At 41.4% G+C, this 23,235-nt stretch overlaps 1 protein-coding gene and 1 long non-coding RNA gene across 4 annotated transcripts; one reads left to right on the top strand and one right to left on the bottom strand.

Annotated features, from left to right (window-relative positions):
* Positions 1-1,230: 1,230 nt before the first annotated feature.
* On the top strand, positions 1,231-22,479 carry LOC120415019 (uncharacterized). Of its 3 annotated transcripts, XM_039576383.2 has the most exons (6): positions 1,231-1,465; positions 1,650-3,259; positions 3,335-3,427; positions 10,629-10,789; positions 15,918-17,114; positions 22,196-22,479. In XM_039576383.2, exons 2-6 carry the CDS (start codon positions 2,018-2,020, stop codon positions 22,356-22,358), a joined length of 2,856 nt encoding a protein of 951 aa, XP_039432317.1. In that variant the 5' UTR covers positions 1,231-1,465; positions 1,650-2,017; the 3' UTR covers positions 22,359-22,479. The 3 variants fall into 3 exon arrangements, with proteins under 3 accessions (XP_039432317.1, XP_039432316.1, XP_039432318.1); XM_039576382.2 differs by having other exon boundaries at positions 1,231-3,259; XM_039576384.2 differs by having other exon boundaries at positions 1,234-3,259; positions 16,596-17,114.
* LOC120415020 (uncharacterized) lies at positions 11,043-15,911 on the bottom strand. The gene is made up of 2 exons (XR_005605163.2): positions 11,884-15,911; positions 11,043-11,680 (listed from the first exon to the last, which is right to left on the bottom strand). It is a non-coding gene; the product is annotated as an uncharacterized LOC120415020 (long non-coding RNA).
* Positions 22,480-23,235: the final 756 nt, after the last annotated feature.

The raw sequence follows: 23,235 nt of genomic DNA, 5'->3' as shown, positions 1-23,235 counted from the left end.
TGGTAGCCGGATCTCATTAAATGTATGTAAACAATGTCCGGATCCATCATCCGACCCACCGCTGGTTAGGTAATCAAAAGACCTTTCCAACGAGTCCAAAACATTGAAAATCTTGCAACCCTGTCTCAAGCTATGACCACTTATGATGCCACTAATGAGCCCTTGAGTGATATGTGTGTTTTTTTTTGTATTCCGGAACTTAACGAAATTAGACGAGATTTGTGTCCAAATCCATCATATTTCATATCACCCATTTTTAGAAAAAAAAAGTGAGGAAGGCACCAACCACATAGGTGGATTAAGTTAGTTTTTTACATACATTTACATTTAATGTTGAAAAATTTAGGTTTCAAAATGACCAACAAAAGTGAATTTTGCTGTGGTGAAATTCATCCACTGATGAATTTATAGCCGAGGTGAAATAGTAGTTTGCAAATCCATCTATATTTTTGGCAAATCGCACTATTAGTGTTTCTTACTTTTCACGGCTGACAACTTTTTTAGGCAATCAGTAGCACATATCTTTAACAGTCCCATTTTACCCCACACGTGAATTCATTTAAGAGAGAATTGTCTGTGTATATATGTGTTCATCGCAAATGCAAATGTGTTCATCGCAACTGCAAATGTGTTCATCGCTTGTGCAAATGTGTTCATCGCTTGGGCAAATGTGTTGTTCGGGTCCATTCGGGTGCCGAAGTGACTCTACCTAGCGATGAACACATTTGCAGTTGCGATGAACACATTTGCACAAGCGATGAACACATTTGCTTGGTGCGTGTTTTTAAACTTAGCCGTGCAAAGCAGAATGTTGCATTTTGGCATGGACCGCACATTTGAAATGTTTTTGAGTGATTGCGGTGCTTTTTATTTCTATCACTCTTCTTCTTTTTCTCCTTCTTTTCCACGAAGTGAGTAATACATAATTCAACAAAAGCGAACACGCCGATTGGTTCAACTACACACACACACAGCGCACACAGACAATCGCACACACACACTCTTTTTCTGTCTCTCTCGCACACTCCCATAGCAACAGCACACCAAGGCAGCAAAAGCGTGCGAAGAAAAATGAGGGCGCCGTCGAAGCAGCAGGCGGTGACGACGTCGTCGTCTGTGTGTGTGTGTGTGTGTGTGTGCGTGTATGTACAAGAATTTTCGCAGGACCTTGCGAGACTACTCCGCTCCGACTCGGGGGGGTTTCGGAGTGGCTCGTTCGTGTTGGTCGGCTCATACAAAATACTGAAGTGCACGGGCACAGACACACCGCAGACGCCACGCCGCTCTTGGAACATTACGCGCGACCGGAACGGACACGGTTCTGTTTTTTTTTGCTTGCTTGCTCGGAATCGCGCGGGATTTAGGTGTGCACTTCCGGTTTGAAGCTTGCAGCCTGCTACGGTTCGCGTGCGTTTTAATTAGCATTTCCGGATCAACGCGCGGGGAAATTTGGATACAGTGAGTGGTGGGGTAAACGGAGGGGAAGTGAAGGGTCAAGTGTGTGGTGGGGGGTAATTATTTGTGCACACATTGGCACCAGTGGAGGGGGTCAATAAACCCACACGTACACACGCATACACGCGCGGGAGAGTGATAAATAACTGTGCGTATTTTGGGTCAATAAATATTTATTTCTACCGTAAATAAAGCCAAAAAAAAGTGATTGTGGTTGAAGAGTGCGAGACTACCGCGGAGGTGCTGGTTTATTACGGCGGTAGCGAAGCAGCGGCAGCAAGGCAAGGCCGTCTTGGATTTCTACACGGTTCCTCGCGCGAGGAGGAAGTTTTGGACGAACCATGGTTGGCCAATCGTCTTGACACATGGAGAAGAACCTGGTCAACAACAACAGCACTAACCACAGCTACAGGATTAAGTAACGTGAAGATGGAAAGTGGTTCCGGAAGATGAAGATTTTGGATAACGAGAGTGAAATTTAGTGGATTAAAATTGTTTGAAACAAGAAAAACAAGTGAGAATTTCAATTTGTAGTGTGTGAGAGAAAGATAGAGGTAGCAAGATGTCGATTCCGGTGGCACAGGTGAAACAGGAACGGCACGATGAGGCCGAGATCAATGAGCTGGCGGCCAAGATGATGGAGGCGCACAAGCAGCAGACGGCCAAGGCCGCGCTCCAGCAGCAGCAGCAGGTGGCCCGGCCTGGCGTCGGGGGTCAGCAGCTGGCGTCGGGAGTAGCGGCGGCCGCCAACGGTCCGGCCGGTCAAACCAACATCCTAAACTACCTTACCCGCAAGCCCGGCCAGACGGCGGTTCCGGCGGCGATCGGGGCGACCACGATCGCACCGGTCACGGCCAACGGTGCCAAGACCGGTGGCGATGACACGGCGGCCAACGGCGAAAAGAAGGCCTGCGACGAGGAAAGCCAGAAAGGCCACTTTGGCTGGGAAACGTTCCCAGGCAAAATTCACATTCCGTACATCTTCCGGCAGTCGGAACGGTACTGTGCCGTTCGGATGGTCGAGATGAAGCTGCTCAACAAGTATCTAAACTACCTGCATCAGGACATCTACAGCTGCACCTGCGTCCGGTCGTACTACATCACCGAGGCCGAGAGCAAACTGTTCAACGAGATCAACACGAAGCACTGCGACTTCCAGTTTGGCCGCGAAATGTTCACGCTCAAGGACCTGGTCGTGCGGCTTTCGGACGCGTACAAGTTCTACCAGTTCCTGGACGTTTGCTACAAGAAGCTCCTGATGGGCTGCAGCACGCCCAACGACAAGTGTGGCTTCATCCGCATCAACAAAGAGTCCGTAGTTCCTTACACCGTCCGGGACAACCAGAAGATGGTGCCGCTGTTCTACTTCGAGGGAGAGACTGATAATCTTAAGCTCAAAGCCGACTACCTTTCCGGCTGGGACCTGTCCTATCTCAAGTTCTGCTGCAAGGTCCAAGGCATCCGCAACGAACTGTTCGCCAGCGATTCCGTGGCCGTCATCAGCCTCACCGACATCAAGGGTTACTTCCCGCCGGGCACCGAGTTCGAAGACTACTGGCCCAGCAAGGTCGTAGACTCGCAGCTCCTGTCCGGGCCCAAGTCCAACAACACCGTCCACTGGACGCGCCAGCCGGCCCAACCCCCGCCCAAGCAGCCCACCAACATGATGAACACGATGGCCGCCAAGCAGCAGGCCGCCGTGCGGAAGCCCGCCAACAACATGTACCAGGCGCTGCAGCAGCAGCAACAGCAGAACCTCCAGAAAAACAACGCTCAAATGCCAAACATCTCCGCGGCGGTTCAGGTAGCGTCCCAAATTCTCGCAAACTCTTTAACTCTTTCTAACAAAACGCATTTTCTTTTTTCTCATTCCGGCCAGGCCCTCACCAACAACTGGAACCTGTCGAACCACGCGAATCTGCTGTCGGCGGCGCAACAGGAGCAATTGTTGCGGCTAACGCAGGCACAGCAGGTACGTTTCGGGTTGAGCTGAGCGGCTTATTTACGGTTCTTTCTTCAAATGTTTTGGTTAAGCCGATTCGTTGTGGATTTAAGTCGTCTTTGTTGTCCAAGACTTGAACATTTCTAAAAGGGCAATTTCTAAAGCCAGACCTTCTGACGTTTAGTTAAGACACCCACCAACACATAGGTTTAACGTTGCAGGGACACGAACCATTAAGTTTTTAATCTCATTTCGTTGAATTTAGAGTTTTTCTGTGGCCGCGTGAGAAAGCTTGGGGAGTTAAAATAAAATGATTAAAAATTCTAAAATTCTTGCGACAGCTGAAACTTTTTCACAAATAGTTAGGGAATCATCCATAAGCCACGTGGAAACTTTTTTGAAATCTCAGACCTCCCCCTCCCCCCGCCTCCCTCTCCTGGACAATTTCCATACAAAACAAATATTTTTTGTATGGAGCGTGGACAATCGCTGACCCCCCAAAATGTTTTCAAATTGCTTAAATTTTACAATTCTTAAATACAGAAATTCTAAAGCACAGCAGTTCTAAAAATCTACTTAATTCTATATGCAAAACTTCTAAAACTTCAGAGTTTTTGTAAAGGCCCTATGAACTTAAAAGTTGAATTTCTTGGACGTGAAATTTGTGAGAGAGCAATATCTTAAAGTAGACTTTCTAATGCAAAGTTTAGACACCCACCAACGCTGCAGAGACACAAACCATCGAATTTTTAATCTCATTCTGTTGAATTCAGAGTTTGTGTGTAGCCGCAGGGTCCTCGTGGCGCGGTGGTTAGCGGCTTCGGCTGCCGATCCCTAAGTTGCTATGGGGCGCGGGTTCGATTCCCGCCTTATCCTCCTGGCCTTCTATCGGATGGGGAAGTAAAACGTCGGTCCATTTGCGTAAAAGAGGTTTTGGGTGACTCACCACACATAACCTTCGGACGCCTAGAAATGAGCAGAAACTTGCAACAGAGTCCACAAAAGACCCGGGGGTCGTTTAAGTGGATTGCTTTGCTTTTTTTTTGTGTAGCCGCAAGAGGACGCTTGTAGTTCTTGAGTATTAAACATAACATAATTTAAAAGTTGTTAATTTTGTGCGCAACATTCGGAATGGGCGTTTAACCTTTTGACAGCTGGAACTATTTTGGAAATTACTAGAAACAGATAACTATTTAACAAAATTCTCACTGTTCAAAGGTAGCTGGGATGGCCAGTTCTTGTTTTACATTTCGGGTTTGGTGAAAAAAAAAATACTCAATGCTTGAGAATAAAAATTATTTATTTAAAAAAAACTAAAACTTTCAAATCAAATCACAAATTTTAAAATTCTAAAATGTTCTAATTCTACAATTGTTAAATACAGAAATTCTAAAATATATTTTTTTAAATTCTAGAAATTTTGGAATTCTTTAATTATCGAGTTCCTAAAATTTTCAGTTTCAATGTATCAAAATTATTGCATTCAAAAGTTCTAAAATACCAAAATTCGACTGTTCAAAACATTCGATAAATGCTAAAACGTTCAAATTCTACAATTCATATAGTCTGGAATTTGCTAATTCTAAAATTCTAATAACAATATAATGAAAATTCTAAAATTTAAAAAAATTAAAACATTTCAAATTTGTTAATCAGTACATTTTTGAAAAATTAAAAAAGAATACTAGAAACTTCATACATTGTCTCTTAAATTTCAAAATTCAAATATTGAAAACAAAAATAATATGTTTCAGCTTCCCCATTCCGTCACTTTAGATTACCCAAAATCAAGTCAATCAAGTGCATCAAGTCATATTTTGGGCCAGAGACTCAAAGTTTGATAGAAATAAAAATACATATTATTTCGTCATTCGCATAACCGAAGAAAGCGATAATCCAGAGCGAATTTTTGGCGAGGACTTCGGAAGACATCACTAAAATTTCACTTCCGAGGTTCTAGAATTCTGAATCTGAACCATTGATTTGTGTTGCTATCAAAACTTCGATATTTTTCTTATTTCTTTGTTTTTTTTTTAATTTATTTTTTCAGTTATCATATTTTTTTAATATTTTTTTTAAATATTTTTTTTTGAATTTTTAAACATCTAAATTTATGAATTTTATTTTGCTGGAGGTTTTTGCTCTCGTAGTGGAGATAATGTAATCTAGTTTGATTTTTTTTCTATTTCTATCCCCTTTCCTTTGCAGTTTTAGTAAGTTTTTTCTATTATTATTCTTATACTTGGTAATCCCTTAGTTATTAGCAATAATCGTTCCAAAATGTATTGAAATTTAACACTAAGCATAAAGGAATTCCAAAACCCTGTTATGTACTGCAAATGAACTAATTGTAACATGATAATTCACTAATAAAACTGAATTGAATTTACTTAAAATAATGGCCTATCTACAATCACTTAGCTTAGAAAATTTCACTTAGCTTAGGAATTTGAATCAATGGAAATGAATCTGAGTTTCTACAATGGAAAAGTAATCAAATTAGAAACTGACGTTTGGTTTGGAAAATTTCAAAATCTACGGTAAGTTGACGTTTCCATATCAAAGGTAAACAAACAACTGCATAGCAACGTATATCAGCCCAGCAAGTTTTCTAAGTTGATTGTGGATGACGAACGTAAGTTGCAGACTTTCCTAAGTAACTACTTTACTTAGATGTTCTAAGCTAAGTGATTGTAGATAGGCCATTAAATATCTGAATTGCGTTTTTTTATATTTTTGAACTTCTGCTTCTAAAATTACAGTCCAGGCTCGTTTATCCGAAGTTTCGATTATCCGAAGTTTTGTATGGCACTTCAGATAATCGAATCACGAACAAAAAAAAACAATATTTTTCGTATTTTTTCATTTTCTTGTTTATAACATAAAATTTGAGTTCTACGACCTCATTTTAGTCAAATTTGAGTTGTTGATTGCATAATAAAAAAGAAAATGCATTTTTTCAATATTGGATCTCCGCCATCTTGGGTTTAAAAATTCTAAATCATTTCAGCGTAATTTAGGGATCATACCTAAGTTCGACAACCAAAAATTAGACAACGAATTTTTTTTTCGTGATTCGATTATTCGAAGTGAAATTTTTCCGAGGCCTTTGGATAATCGAGTCTGGACAGTATGATTTTGCCTTCCTCACTGAGGTAAGGCTATAATCCTGCTCGAAACATTAACTTTTGAAAAACAGCTCGTAGACCTATATTCATGTATACCTATCGACTCAGAATCGAAAACTGAACAAATGTCTGTGTGTGTGTGTGTATGTTCCCCTTGGTGCTAAAAATTCTTGCCAAGTTTTCTCGGCACTGGCTGATCCGATTTGAGTCAAATAAGTTGCATTCGATCCGGTTTGGTGCCCCATACTGCACTATTGAATTGTTTGAAGATCCGATAAGTAGTTCAAAAGTTACGTATAAAAAAGTGTCAGTTGCGAATCGGATCTCACATAAATGCATGTAAACTATGTCCAGACCCATCACCCGACCTATCGTTGGATAGGTTATCAAAAGACCTTTCCAACGAAGTTCTGGCAACCCTGTCTCAAGTTATGATCACTTAAGTGATATTTATGTACATTTTTGATGCCGGATCTCACTTAAATGTATGTAAACTATGTCCGGATCCATCATTCAACCCATCGTTGGATAGGTAATCAAAAGACCTTTCCAATGAGTCCAAAACATTGAAGATCTGGCAACCCTGTCTCAAGTTATGACCACTTAAGTGATATTTATGTACTTTTTTGATGCCGGATCTCACTTAAATGTATGTAAACTATGTCCGGATCCATTATCCAACCCATCGTTGGATAGGTCATCAAAAGACCTTTCCAATGAGTCCAAAACATTGAAGATCTGACAACGCTCAGTCTCAAGTTATGACCGCTTAAGTGACATTTGTGTATTTCTTTATTGAGAAACAAGCCTTACCTGACAAACTTCGTTCTGCCTTTTTTCGTTTGTTGACGTTTTTGACTTTTTTGCTTATTCAGCCTCCTGTGATCAAAACTTGATTTTAACCTTTCCCATACAATCTGCAAATTTTCCGAAATCGGTTCCAGAGTGGCCAAATTTGTAACTTTTTGGCGTAAGAACCTTCCTTGGACCCACGAACTTACCATACGAACCCAACGCAACAAAGATCAACTCGATCGGACGTTCCGTGTTGAATTGATTCGCGTTCGAACAAAACGGTCGAAATTTTGTATATATATAGAAGATAGATAGAATTTGTATCCAAACCCATCATATCACTCTTTGATATCACCAAATGTTGGTAAAAAGTGAGGAAGGCAACAACCACATAGGTGGATTAAGTTAGTTTTTCTTTTGATTTTTTCTTCTGGTTTACTTTATTTTGAGCAAAAAAATCCCGCCTTCCAATATTCTTGAAAATAATTAAATGTCCCTAAAATAAAACTCAACCTCTTTCCTCATCCTCATGGCTCCAGGCCGATTCACTCAATGCAATAAAACAGTTCGTTCTAGAGTTTGAAAAATGTTTTAAATCATGTGGCTTCACACATTTATGAAATGTGTCATCAAAGTGAAATCTGGTAAAATATGGTTTTAAATTTAAAGACGGGTTTATAACGAAGGTTGATAATGAACGATACAGGGTTGGCTTGCCCACAAGCAGAAGAAAATCAGTTCAATTTGTTGGGTGGTGACGCGCGGTCAATTATGTGGCATTGTGTGTGAAAAGAAGAGAATTTTATTTCGTGTTTCATCCTGGTTGGCTTGCCCACAAGCAGAAGAAAATCAGTTCAATTTGTTGGGTGGTGACGCGCGGTCAATTATGTGGCATTGTGTGTGAAAAGAAAAGAATTTTATTTCGTTTTTCATCCTGATTGGCTTGCTCAAGTCCTTCCTACATCATCGTTGATCGGAAGGCACGACGTCGTGTGAAATGTTGCATTAAAATAAGTTTAAGTGTTACTGTAAATGACTGTAAAAAAGTCCTTCTTATATCATCAATGTCGTCTGGGTAATCGTGATGAAAAATTACATTTATTCAGTATTTAAATACCTGTGCGCGAGTGTTTTGGTGTGCTAATTAGAAAGACCTTCCCATAGCATCGTTGCTCGGAAGGCTCGCCGACGGGTTTGTTATGAAAGTCCTCCCCATAGCATTGAACGGCCCGAGCGGTTTAGGCTTTCAGGATTTTTGTGATATTTACTTGTAGAGTTAAAACAGATCAGTAAACTTCACTTATTTGTATATTACACTTTTTTGAAGATTACATTTTTGCGGTAACACTCTCAACTTTTACGCGCACGATCACATCACTCAACTTTTCGTCGCTAATTTCATTAAGACCTTCGTCGAGCCAATTCTCTACGTTGAAGCCAGACTTGTCCTCCAGACCTCTTCGCCGAGCCATGCCAGACCCCGAACTCCTAAGACCCGGGTGGACTCTTCACGGCTAAGTCCCGGCGGACTCTTCACAGCGGCTAAGTCCCGGCGGACTCTTCACAGCGGCTAAGTCCCGGCGGACTGCGGCCTCCACCGCTAAGTCCGGCTGGACTGGGGCCTCTGCTACTGGTGGCTGCTGGCGGGTCTGGCTGGTCAGGGGCGTCTTCTGGAACTGGAACTGGACTGGAGTTGAGCTAGCTGGAACTGACTGGAACTAATTCTGGAACTAACTGCCCTCCTCAAGAATTTTGGGGTTTTTATAGTCAGTCCCCGAAAACTCTACTAAATTTTGTTCTACTAAAAGTGGTCCGTTTCGATGAGAAGCATCGATGAACCTCATGAATTAAATTATGCAGACCTCTGCAATTCTTCATGACTTTCCGTATGGTGTAGTGAGTACACCTCAAAATCGGAAGTCATGGGTTCGAACCATTGTCGTGAAACTTTAAATTATGTTATTGGAATATCAAAATTATGTTCCTAAAACATTCTCAAAAATGTTGGTCAATAATGAGAAGGTCGAATTCTCCATTGAACAAACATGCCAATGAATTTGGTTAAGCCACACCCTCAATTTCCCCTGTGAAATAACATCGCACATTCATAATTGAAAGCTTAACCATTTTATTGATTGCCTAACAATTGGCGAAATTTAATAAAGGGCTTTTCAGGTGAGGATGACTCATGATCCACACCTGTACATAAGCTTAATTATTTGTCGCGCAACGCGAGTCGACGGGTAAAATTATTTATGCTTGCGTAAGCGCGCATGGTCAGAACTGTGGTGAGGTTCGAAAAATGGACAAATTTAATGATTTAAATTTGAGGTCGCTGCAGCATCGTAGCTCGGGAGGCATCGAAAAGCCAATACCTTATCCTACTAACCAAAAAAAAAAATAATCACGTGATGCTTGAAGGAGATGCTGTGGATTCAACGGTCTCAAGCGGTATCAACAAGTATATAGCGAAAAACTATGTGCTTGATGAGTCTGCAACTTCAACTATCGGAATAACATTCCTCCCTTTTGTTGAACTGCAGGCTTCTTGGGAGGGCGCCGGTATTGACTAATAAAGTCGGGGTCTTCAGGGGTTAAACAGTGAACGGATGGTTGGCTCCCACTGATCATTTTTGATTCATTGTTTAACTTCAGCTGATCTGTCAATAACGGAGTAGCAGCTCATTGGCAGTCAACCATGCTCATGCTCAAGGTTGATAATGAACGATACAGGTTTCACAATACCAGTAGCGGAATCTCAAGAACTCAGGGACCAGTGGAAATTTAAAGTTATGCCAAAGTCCTTGTGACTCTGCAAGGAAAGTTGTTTTGAGAAATGGACTAGCAAACGTGACCACAGACATTTTTGAACATGAATATTGTTATGCAATTGTTTGTTCAAATATTGGTTTTAGCACAAAGCGTTAAATTTCACGGAAATATGGAATAATTAAAACTAAAATGATCTGTAAGTTATTCTTTAGATGCTTCATTTGCCGTATTTTCGAACAGGAACAGTCAACTGTAGGCAAACAGCCATTAACGTGTTTCTGTAATAAAAAGTATGGATGAAAGCAGATACTTTAACAGATTGTACTTCTTCAATCAATGATTTTAACGAGTTTTATAGACAGCTACTTGATGTTGAAGTCCTTGTTCGGGAAACGATAATTTTTGAAATATGTATAGACATTTGTGTTATAACAAGTTTCCCTTCAAATTGTTAGATTAATGACTTATATTTGTTTGTGGATTGGATTTTAACGCACATTTCAACGCTTTTCTTCTCCCGTTTTTCCAACACTTAGGCCGCCCAAGCCCAGGCCCAAATTCGGAGCATGCAAAACATGCACACGATGCAGTACAACACGTACATGAACCCGACTATGTCGATGTCGTCGCGGTCCTCCCAGAATCAGGCTGTGCCGCCACCGCTCGTCCGATCCTCGCAGTCCCAGGCCGCTCATATGTAAGTATCTTTACCTTCTTCTTGTTGATTTTTTTTTCTCGCATTAGTCTTCTTCCTAGCATTAGTCTACTCTCTCTCTCTCTCTCTGGGGTTAATTTTTGTTGTGTGTTTCTTAAGCCATCGCCGAAGCTAGATTAGCAGCACGCTTTCCCTTCTCTCTTTCTCTCTCACACTCTTTTCATCGTTTTGGGCTGTTTTGTTACTTGAACCCTTCTCATTTTTAGAAGTAGTTATAGTAGTTGTGTTGTTGCTGTTTATTTTGTTCGTGTGTCTGTTTTTTTTTCTTTTCGCGTTGGCTTAAAATTATGACGGTTACAGTGGTATTGGTTTCGGTGTGTGTCTCTCCTCTGTTGTAGGTAGATGTTAGTCATATGATTGCGTCGTGTTTCATTTCGGGCGTCTGTGGGAGACTACCACGTATTGTGTAGGAAACTTTTGATTGCGCAAAAAACAGACTGAGCTCCAGTTTTTGCGACTGAAATTTGCTATTATTGTTATTGCTGAAAACGTTGGTCACATTTTTCCAGCTAAAACCAGCACCGTACCATTGGTATTGTTACCAAGTTCGCTTCATCTATTTCTGCGGGGGAGAACATCCCGCCCACGCCCAGAACTTTACGACGTTGGGCGAAAATTGTTATCCCTCTCTGCCAAGAAGTTAATACTTGCGATGGTGGAAGATTACACGTGGTCGCCGAATGATGCTGCCCGCGGGGACGATGGAAAGGTGTTGAAAACAAGGCAGCTGCTTTTCGTCACATCTTGGCAGCAGCTTGTTCTGTCCTTGTTTATCTTGTGTGGCTAGTAGGTCGAACATCCTGGGACGGGAGCGAAGCAGGAAACTTCTGCTGTGGATGGATAGTTTTGGCGGGACAGCTGCACAATTTGTCGCTGTAGCAGATGTCACTGGCGGTGGTTCTGAAATGTAGTTCCAGTTTTACTCGAGATTAATCGTCGAGCCGATCAAGAATAAGTCTTTTGATTTAATTCTTTCAAAAGTCATGGATATTTTATGTTCAGCCTATACTTCTAAGGTGAAAGTCTTTTAAAAGGCTATTTGTCAGTTTAAACCAGTTCTTGACTAGTTTACTTACTTTTAACATCAAATTTGAGTTCTGAGACCCAACTCAACTTTACGATAGATACTGGTTGGCCTCCGAACAGCAGAATTCCCTGATAAACTATTGCATGTTTTTTTAGGCCGGAAAAATGACAAGTTGTTTGCTTCGCAACCCACAGTTTGCTACGATTTGTTTGGCGGGATGAAACCAACTGTCATGTCTAACGGCGGGTTTTAAAAGTCATTGTTTTTGCAACGTATTGGGACTGATTATTAATTTACCAAACTGTCCATCGTTGTTTTCGTTTTTGACATTAGTTTACATGGAGAATGGCGTAAAACCCTAGATTTGGGCCAAAATGTCAAAATTTTCCGAACCTGCGAAAATTTTCCACTTGCAACACTGCTACCACTACAACTAGTCTGCTATGGCGGCGGCGCGTGCTAAGTAGGCTAACCTTCGGGTGACCCCGGGACTAGCTACAACTACAAACATCAGACGAACGAAAATGACGCCGACGCCGCCGCCGCCAGTAATCGCTGATGTCTGACGTCATCGAAGGTTGTTGTGCGGCGTCGAGACTCCAGCCTAGTCTGAACTAAGTCGCTTCCTGTGCGAGGAACTCGAGTGCCAAGTCAGGCTTATGTTTGATGGTTGCAATTTGTAAAGTTTTTTTTTCTCCTTATCTTAAGTTTTAAAACAAACTTAAAAATTTACGCGAGCCCTCCGATAGTCTCGCACACTGACAGTTGCCAATGACACACGCTGCAGCAGAAATCGAAGCAACCAAAGAGAGAAAAAAAAAACAAACTTTCGACTGAGTCACTCTCCATGACTTTGAAGAGCTGTCGAAAAAAGATTAATTCCGTAAAACTAGGCAAGCGGTGACGACGGAGGTGGCAAGGCCAGCTGTGAGAAAAAAGTACACACAGAAAAAAAAACACGACCAGACTAATCATAGATCGCAGCACTCCGAGCTCCCTGGGCAGGGGGAGCGGTTAGGGGATGAAAATCGATATCGGGTTACTATGGCGACGCCAAGACAACATGCTGCCAGTTCTGGTTGTTCTCGCTATCATCCTGGCGTCGCCTGCTTCGGTTGTTCGGGATGATGCCGCCGCAAGTTAGGATTGTGGGCCCGATATCTACCAAGGCTACCCCGCAAATCAACGATGCGTTTGTGTGGGTGGATGTTTGTGTGGCGGGGGGTGTGTTTGGCCACCTTTTTCTTGTTTGTAGATGTAGAATTCTGGCTAATCGGATTTCTTTTTTTTTTTTGCAAATACACTTCGGGTTATGTTAATATTTATTTTAACTTTGAGCTCCGATGGAGTTTTGGAGGGGAAAAATGAATTTTCGATCAGAAGTTCAACACTCAAATAACAAAAAATCCAGAAGGCCTACATGATGGAACTTTTTGGGGTCAATTTCACATCAATAATTAAAAAAAACACACACACAAATCTACAAAAACTGCCTCTTAACTATTTCTGGACTCTTTATCCAAAACCACCATTGACAATCATTACACCCTAAACAAAAATCTGACTTCGTTTACCCACTTTTTAATACGAACTTTTGTAAATTTATTTAAATTTAATACTGGGAAATCTTTCTTACACGGTTCAGATTCAATTAAAACAAATGTTTTTTACGCTTAACGGTTAAACTCAAATTTCAATTTAAAATCGCTTTAAAGTGATGTGATGGGAACGGATGGGAACATATAATCAAAGATGGCGGCCAATATGGCAGCAATGCATTACTTATCGAATTGCATTATTTCGAAAGGCACTTAAACCTTAAAACTGAGTAGGCAAAATAATGTTTACATTTCAACCCCTTTGTTCTTCGATTTCCGAGCAAGTGGTTTCGTGCTTTTGACAGCTGTCAGTCGTTCATTTGAATTAACGAATTCGATCTGTATTGAGTAGAGCCTGTTGTTTTTGGCAAGCAGTAATAAAACCAAACTTTTCGGCACCCTCAGCAAACGTCAAACCGGCACAAACTTGTTGCCGGATCTTTTTTTGGATTTCTTCCGGAAAGATCCGGCAGCAATTTGGTGTTTTTTGACGTTAACTGGTACATAATACAGTCGAAAAAAAAAATGAGGGAAATGTACCATTTCTCAGCCTATTTCAATTATCGCTTTTATAAAGTATTTTTGACTGTTACAAAGTATAAATATAAGTGAGCAAGCAACTCTCCATTGTTGATTCATCTAAAAATGTTGATTTAATAGCGGATATTTCTCCTGCTTGGCGCATCAGACAAAATAAAAATGTTTTTTTAAGAGTCAAGTTATTTTCTTTTCTATTTTTTTTCGCTTTTCGAGTATTTGTAGACGGTTTTTAAAAACATCAACAAAAAAAAAACACTCTAGAAATGTTAATTGCTCGGTTTCATTCGATCATTCGATTCCGGTTCCAATCCAAGCGGGAGCTGTGTCCTATATCTCGCCTTGTCCAGACCAACATCCAACATGATAGAGCTGTCAGACCAAGGCTGTCAGAACAAAGGGTAAAAAGTAAACAATCTCGATTTTTGACGTAGGTGCAAACGGATCAGGAAAAGACAATTTAAAACAGTCATTTTTTTTGTTTGTTTAACTAGTTTTGAGTTGCAAAATAATGTGTAGTCCAGAGAATGATTCAATAATTCGCTGTCCTGTATACAAACAGTTAAATATGTAATCAAGAGACTTTTTCGTCCATTTATTATCGGTGTTCACCTGAATAGTCTTGAAAATTTCAAGATTTATTTTATGCAGATCAGTAATTTTTCCATCCCTTGCTGAAAACTAGTATAGTCCAGCCTCGATTATTTAAAGGCCTTGGCAAAATTTCACTTTCGGAAAAAGGTGATTTAGAATTTTTAAATCCAAGATGGCGACCAAAATGGCGATGATGAAATATTGAAAAAAAAAAAATCAATTTTCAATTGAATACGCAACCAACCATTTAAATTTGACTAAAATGGGATCGCAGAACTCGAATTTGATATTAAAAGTAAAAAAAAAACGAAAACATTTTTTTGTTCGTGTTTCGATTACCCGAAGTCCCGTACAAACCTTAGGCTCTTATTAGACAACAATGACGACTGCTGTCACTTTGCTTTAGGTTCAACTTGGGTTGAACAGAGTTGTTGAATAGGGTTGCCATCCCTTTTTTGAATTATACTTTTTAGAACATTAATTTACCCATATTCGTCGCAATAAGTTTTCCGATCTATTCCCGTCACAGAGTTATGTTTTGTTTAAACATAGGAAATAATGGCCTTGTCTTTACAAAAGGCCAGTTAATTACGCCACAGAGTTTGGGATTTTCAATGAGTCATCAAAGTTCCTAGAATTAGTCACACTTCACCGTTTATTCTGCGTGGATCACCCTCTGCTGGGAAGGGATGATTCACGATAGCAGCTGGAGTGGTTTATATAACATTCCTGTCTTTGGCACGCTTCACTTTATGTACTTGTTATGAAGTTTATCGTATTTATAGTTGTGATTATTTTTGGAACTCATAGGTATTCTCCCAATCCGAATGCATCTTTAGAATTCTTCATTTTGCTTGACCGTTGCTGTTATTAATAGTCTACCCTTCTTAAACTTTGTATGCTTCTATTTTTATCTGTCCTCTCTCCTCACACTAACAACCTTCCTCCACACTAAAAGCAGATGTCCCCGAATCTCACCTGTCTCGTCGAGCTGATGTTGTTACTAAAAATGTTGGGAGGATAAAACTGACTGACACCACTAACCACGGTTTGCTTCAGCGCTGAATGTCCAAAAGTGACCAAATCCTAGAATCATTATGCGTTGCGCGTCCCCGCCCAAGATTGGGCCTAACAACTTGTGCCGTTTGTCCGCGTCCTAGTGTTTGTTTTTGCTAATCCAAAGAAGCTAAGCCTTAAGCTAATACGCATTGTTTCACTTTCTTATCACCTTTTCATGCATCTGTCGTCTAAAACCGCCCCGACCCCAAATAAGATAGCATAAGAAAAACAAAACTCTAGCCCCCCCAAAAAACCGTTTGCCACAAAACCGATAAACGCATTGTAATGTTTCTAGGTCAAGTGGTTCATCGTCAGTACGCTCCAACAGCAGTAGTAGTACAAACGCCACTACTCAGATTCCCTACCACCTCAATCCCGAACTGTCCATATTTGCCACCTCCCGCAGCCCCAATGGCACCGTCAACATGTCGCACCTTAACCAGCTGCAACTCAGCCAACTGGCGGCCAAGAACAATGGCCAACAGGCCAACATTACGATTACGCCGGCCGCGAAGAACACCGCAAAACAGCCGGCCGCCTACCCCAAGAACAATCCGGTCTCGATAACGGCCGTTCCGGTAGCGTCTCCATCGCGGGCCTCCCCAAAGGGCGCCCAAGCCCGCCAGCCACCACCGGCTTTGATCCCGGTTAGCAGCAGCAGTTCAGCAGCCAGTCAGCTGCAACAGCAACAACAGCTGCTAAGCCAGCAGGTTGAGCTGCTGCGCGAAAAGCTCCTACTCGGCAATGCGGCGGCCACAATCGCAGCGGCGTACGGTGCCATTGTTCCCAATCCGGCCTCCACTTCCCGTGCCACCTCCTCCTCCTCCTCCACCTCCTACCCACTTTCTTCCCTTTCTTCTCTTTCCAACCCTGTAGCGAGTAAAACTAGTTGTGTAGACAATACCCGATATAAGAGCGTTATTACCTCACGAGCAGCACTGGATGTAATCGATCTATCTTCCCCTCCAACAAGGTCAAACATGGCAGGAGCGGCGGCCGCAGCGGCAGCACTATCCCAACAGCAGCAGCAGCAGCAACAACAGCAACAGCAACAACAGCAGCAGCAGCAGCAAAAACGATCCGCCGCCGCCGCAGCCGCCATGACCAATGGTCGATCAAACACGACGATCAGTTCGGCGTCGGCGGCCAACTACCGCTCGACGGCGGCCGCACTGCTGCAGCAACAGCAGCAACAACAGGCGGCCGCCGCCGCCGCAGCTGCCGCAGCCATGGACGGCGGCGGCACCCGGCACGGCAATTTGATCATGCTGCCGGAAATGACCATGGGCGGCACGCCGTACAAGCCGTATGAGGTGGTGAAGAAACCGATCGAGAACAAAACGATCTACTGCATTAACAAGACCCCGTACCGGAACACGGAGTATCTGATGACCATACAGGACCTGAAGGACGTGTTCTTTCCGTACATCAGCCTGGAGGTGTGCCGGAGGGTGCTGAACGCACTCGACATCAACCTGTTCATCGGCAATAGGTAAGTTTGGAAAATATTTAAATCTTTTCTGAGGGAGGGTATATTAAGGGGACACGGAAAGGTCCGCCATATTCATTCCACGACACGAGTTTTCACAAGAAAATGCCGTATAGTAAAAGTGTTCTGTTTGTTGCAGACAAGAAAAAGGACGATAGCAAGCAAACTGTCGAGTTCAGAAATCTGGAATCGTTCAGAGTTTGTAATCGCCTGCATAAATTCCGTAGTAACAGCTCAATAGGGCAAAATTTGCGTTTGTAAACAAGCAGTCTATCCCCCTCTTACTTTACGTGAATTGTCACTTGAGCAGAAGGACGGAATTTTTAGTTGTTTGCGAATTTAGCAAACTGTCAAACACGAAAAGGTGCGAGTTTATTTGTTTGTTTGTCTTTGTCGCCCGTGTGGATCAATCGGACTGGGCACTGGACTCACAATCCAGAGGGTGCCAGTTCGAATCCCGCGGCGGGCGCTCTAAAATTCTTAGTGTAAATATGGGTATTCGGCGCCGTCGCTCCGTGCCATATTTTCATACACTTAGGAGCCCAGGGCGGCGAAGTCCTTGTAGATAAATGGAAGACACTAGTGGTTGGCCGCCAGCTATAAAGTCAACCTCGTTTTTTTTTTGTCTAAAGGAGTTATTACACTACCGCAAACAAACAAACTCGCATTTTGTTGTGTTTGACAGTTTGCCAAACTCGCAAACAAGGCAAAATGTATGCAGGCTGACGTTTGTACAAACAAATCCAGGCAATCAAACAAAGCAGGCAAACTGTCAAAAAGTGCGAGTTTGTTAGTTTGTTTGCCGTGGTGTAATAGCTCCTTAAGTTAATGGATTTGAATTTGCTCAGCCGCTAGTTTCAGCGAAAAACTTCGCTGGTTCAGTGTAATTTTTCGCAAATATTGCCGTTCAAGAGCTAAACGACATGCGACATATAGTGTTGAGTAGCAGAACAGAGCGAAGAATGTCGATTGAAATTTCCGCCCTTTGAGGTTATGTAGGGGAAATTCTCGTATGTTTGGCAGGTTAAGCACTCGCTCCTAACTCCATCCAATTTGCTGATTTTCACTATTAAAACAACTAATTTTGCAAAACTCATGATAGAAACTTGTTTGCTCACTTCTTATTGAGTTATTTATCACTCGATTTCAGTTGAAAACGCTTTTAATTAGCTTTAATTGAATGTCAAAGTTCTAACCTGCCAACATTAGAGGCACGCTGGAATTAGATGCTGTTCTCCTATGCGAATTCTGTTTTGTTAAATTCCAGCGTTCAAAACAACTTTTTAGCAAAAATTTGAGCTGATACTTTGTTAACTTTTGTTGCTCTATCATTTTAAACAATATATTTTTTTCAAAATTATTTTTTTTTTCAATTTTTTTTTATTGCGTTAATTTATAAAGGGCAAAAAGTTTACACTCGTACTACTTGAATTTTTTCTCAAAAGTTGTTCTAAGTGCTGTAAATTCAATTTTAAATTTGCTTTCCTATGTAACCGAACAGTGAAAATTTGAATCGTCATTCTTCGATGCTTTGCGCCATATGCCGGAATTTTTGAGCTTTTAATCGCGAATCAGCAAAATCAAACCAGGAAAAATCTGCTGCAAATTTGACGATGGATCCCCTTTCCGTGTAAAGTCCAGATTCGATTATCCGAAGGCTTCGGAGAACACTGACCTACAAAAATTAATTGCGCAGGCTCAACTCGAGAGGAAGCATGAACTTTGAATTTTTCAAAATTATTTAGACAGGGCCGAATGGTTTTTCCTCAAAGTTTGTATGGAGAATTGGGGTGGTTCGTCGCTGTTGCATACAAGCAAAAAAAAAATATTGTATGTTTGGCCCTTTTGAAATGTTAGTCTTGATTTTTAAAAAATAAAATACTGTTTTCGAAAAAATCGGAAAATTTCACGAATGTTTCATGTTTTTACATTGAAAAGAGATATCGACATTAGAAAATGGTGGGTTGTTTGGGTGAGACTTAGAAAACATCAGTTTTCCTGTTTTTGAATCTTTGCATGGCAATAACTCAGCAACTAAGAGTCGTAACTTGAAAACGGTGCACTTTATCATAATTTCACTAAAATACTTTTTGATTGCAAATTCGATTTTACATCGAAAAATGAAGTTGAAAAAATGTTGCGACCAATCAGCGAAGGAATAATCATCATCAAAAGAAAATCTCTGGACGTTCATCAAGAGAAAAAATCCGAAGGGAGCATGGCTCTCCTCTCTCGCGCACGAAAGATCGGTAAAAACTAACAAAGTGAAATAAATATTCTTAAGTGGTGATGACAAGGAAATTCACAAAACATTATCAGCAGATTGATTTTCTTGGAGAATTTTGCGTGATTTGCCTCCTCTCTTTTTCGCGGGTGAATAAAGTTCGCAAGCGAAATTATTTTTTTTGCGATTATTCCATCCCTGCGACCAATAACGTCATGATTCGAATTCCCGGACGCTTCGAAACCCGGACACCTCATCGTGTTTTATTAACTATTTGGATATAAGTTCGCATTATAAATGTCAAAAATGGGTTATTTGATGAATTCTAATATCAACTTTCATTTAAAGTTTGTTTGAACGCTGTAGTTAATGTCAAAACAATTAAATAAAATAAAATTGTAAGATTACCAAAAAATGCGAAACATTTCACGTGAAATATTTTATAGGCGTCCGAAGCACCCGGAAAGGCAAAGCATAAATTTATGGTTTTGATTTCCTTAAATTCAAGCAAATTTTTATATAAAATATCGATTGTTTCGATGTTAACAGCTTATTTGAGACCTAAAGAATGCCATTGACTAACATTTCAGTAAAAATTTGTGCGATTCTTTAGCAAAAAAACGTTACTTAATCCACCGGAAGGTGGTTGCTGCCTTCCTCCTAAATGCCTTGCAACCACACACTACGAAAGCTTTGGCTAACGCTTACTTAGTAAAGACACTATACATCTGAGTGCTGCCATCTAGGTATGATAAATTTAATGAACCATTTGAAAGCACTGCAGTGTTTGTGTGCGTGCACTGAGCGTAAAGTTCCGATAGCTATCCGCCGGAGCTTTCAAATTATGTAAATAATGACCCTTTTTAGTATCAACCAAAACAGTTTTTCGAACATATCTTTTAAAGTACTGCACCAAGCCGGATGAAATTTAAAAAAGACTTAAAGAACCTGAAGGCAAATCCAAAAACATAGATCCGGACAAAATCGGTCGAGCCAGTTCCGAGAAAAGTGAGTGAGAAAAAAAATTCTACGTCCATCCACACGCACAGACATTTGCTCAGAATTTGATTCTGAGTCGATATGTATACGTAAAGGTATATCTGGGAGGCTTATTTAAAAAGTTCAATTTTTGAGTGATTTTATAGCCTTGCCTCAGTGAGGTGAGGAAGGCAATGAGTGTCCGGATTTCGAATCAGCTTTTATCAGTGTCCGGGATTCGAAGCATAACAAGTCATTTTAATTTTCAAATTCTGATGAAAAATTGTTGGAAAAGACATGTGTTTTTGCAAATCAAGTTTCAGTGACAAAAAGTGAAATTGAAAATCACAAAAAAATATTACCGTGTATCATTTTTTTCAGTGTAGTTCTCATCCATACCTACAACTTTGCTGAAGACACCTAGTCGATCAAAAATTTCTTCAAAACATACAGATTTTTGAATTTTCATAAATCATTTTTGTATTGGCAGCTGTATGGACAAACTAATGATGCAAAATGGCTTCTTTGGGCATACCGAAGGCACCAAAAAAGTTTTAGCTGGATTAAAAAATACAAAAAAATCGAATGACCGAGATCTCAAAAATTGAATTTTTTCGATGCACCGCCATTTAAGATTTAAAATTTCTAAACCATTTTAGAGTAAATTATGTCCAGAATTTTTTTTTTCGTTATTCGATTATCCGAATTGAAATTTTTCCTAGGCCTGAAAATTTCAGTGTTAAAAAAAACTTTAGAAAAGTGAAGAAGCATATAAAATTTTGCTTCGTTTGATACTCATACTGCAAATTACGAAAATTTGAGTACTTTTTAAAAAACGTCACTTAATCCACCCTTAGGTGGTTGGCGCCTTCCTCACATTTAAAGGGTGCTATCCAAAATGCAAAAAGCGCGTAAATAACACTTAATTGCATATAACTTTTGATAGGGTTGTCAGATCTTCAATGTTTTGGACGCGTTGGAAAGGTCTTTTGAATACCTATCCAACGATAGGTCGCATGAAAGATCCGGACAGCATTTTCATCAAAATATCTGAGATCCAGCCTAAAAAAGTGCGTAAATAACACTTTAGTGCTTATAACTTTTGATAGGGTTGTCAGATCTTCAATGTCTTGGACGCGTTGGAAAGGTCTTTTAAATACCTTTCTGAAAATGTATAGCATGACGGGTTTTCTTACAAAAACCACCCATTTTACAATCTTCCAAATTTTGTTAAAATCGTTTTTTAAGCATAACTTTTGAAGTACTTAACTAAACTGCATGATTTTTAATAGCGACTTATGGGACCCCACGACGGATCGAATGACGCCAAAACGGATAAAATCGGTTCAGCCAATGTCGAGATAATCGAGTGACAATTTTTTTATCAACATCCCACCACACACACAGACATTTGCTCAGAATTTGATTCTGAGTCGATAGGTATATATGAAGGTGGGTCTAGGAGGTCTAATTGAGAAGTTCATTTTTCGAGTGATTTTATAGCCTTTCCTCAGTAACGTGAGGAAGGCAAAAATACGGTATTTTGTAAACAATTTGAAGTATTCATGCTTAGAAATTTACTACATTTTCAAACAATATATTCTTAGTAAAAGTATTGAAATATAACATGAAAAAGTTGAACCAAGTAGATTTTAGAAAGATGAGTTATCGTCTATTATCGGCGATAAGATTATCGTCGATAGAATTATCGATGTGACGAAAATGAAAAATTATCGTTATCGTCCCGATCATAACGATAACCATTATCGTTATCGTTAGACAATATTTGACGATATCGACGATAATATACCGATGCTTCTGAAAAAATGATTGTCCCAATATTTGCATAGATCTAATCAATCTCCTTCCCTCTCCTTTCCAGCTTACAGTACCAAGCCCTGCTGGAGGCCGGCCGCGCGAACGTCGACAAGATGCCGCTGGTGCAGGTCGTCGACGTGATGCAGTTCATGCCCCAGCTGCAGTACATGGTGCGCGGCCAGATTGGCCAGGAAACGCCGGCGAACAAGCGGGCCCGCATCAGCTAGGAATTGGGGTGGGGGGTACAGCAACAGCAGTGCCCTCAGAGCACGCTATCGGATCTAATTACGAGCAGCAGCAGCAGCAGCAGCATCAACAACATCAACAGCAACAGCATTACATCGTGGAGTCTAACGCCGACGTCGCCGAGTGTTAAAAAGTCAAGTTCCGGATCATCGTCGTCGGCGGCGGCAGTTGTTAGCAGTAGCAGTAGTGGCTTTTCGTCCCCGTACGACAAAAAGGCGCTGTCTTCGTGTCGCTATCAGCAGGAAAAGCAAGCCGCAGCCGATTACTACGGGGACGCCTCCAGCCGGATGTTGGCCCAAGCTCAGGCGGCTTCGTCGGCGTACGCGTTCCAGGAATCTGCGCTGGCTGCTGCGGCCGCCGCTGCCGCTGCCCAGCAGCAACAACAACAGCAACAGCAGGCGGCGGTCGTCGCTGCCGCGGCCGCCGCCCAGCAACTGTCGGCGGCATCGGCCGCAAGTGCGGCGGCCATCTTTTCGCCGCACTTTGCTCCCGGATCGTACTCGCAGGTCGGCGCCGGTTCGTACGACGCCGCCGCCGCAAACGCCGCTGCTGCTGCCCGCTCGTGTGCTCTGCCGTCACCCACCATCTACCCGCCAACCCCCCCACCCTCGGCGCCCTGGATCCACCCCTGGTACAGCGGCGATACCTTTTAGTCAGTCTAGAGATCAGTGTCAATCAACTCGTAGTTGTTTTTGTAGAAGCAGTATTGAAACTACGTCGTTTTTAATCACACAAACCAAAACCCACATTTAGCGAAGCGCAAAACTATTATCTGAAATAAATTTGAAAAATTATCCCAGAAAAAGAAACCAAATCCGTAGCGAGACAACAACAAAAAAGTTGTAGAATTGCAAACTA

Source organism: Culex pipiens, chromosome 2, assembly GCF_016801865.2.
Source record: "Culex pipiens pallens isolate TS chromosome 2, TS_CPP_V2, whole genome shotgun sequence".
Classification (NCBI taxonomy): Eukaryota; Metazoa; Arthropoda; class Insecta; order Diptera; family Culicidae; genus Culex; species Culex pipiens.
The sequence above is the reverse complement of the archived record's forward strand: the minus strand, read 5'-3'. Positions and strand labels throughout refer to the sequence as shown.

Coding starts and splice junctions, on each gene's coding strand:
- LOC120415019 (XM_039576383.2), top strand. CDS start 2,018: ATGTCGATTCCGGTGGCACAGGTGAAACAGGAACGGCACGATGAGGCC. Junction 10,790..15,917: donor CAGTCCCAGGCCGCTCATAT/GTAAGTATCTTT, acceptor TAATGTTTCTAG/GTCAAGTGGTTCATCGTCAG. Junction 17,115..22,195: donor AACCTGTTCATCGGCAATAG/GTAAGTTTGGAA, acceptor TCTCCTTTCCAG/CTTACAGTACCAAGCCCTGC.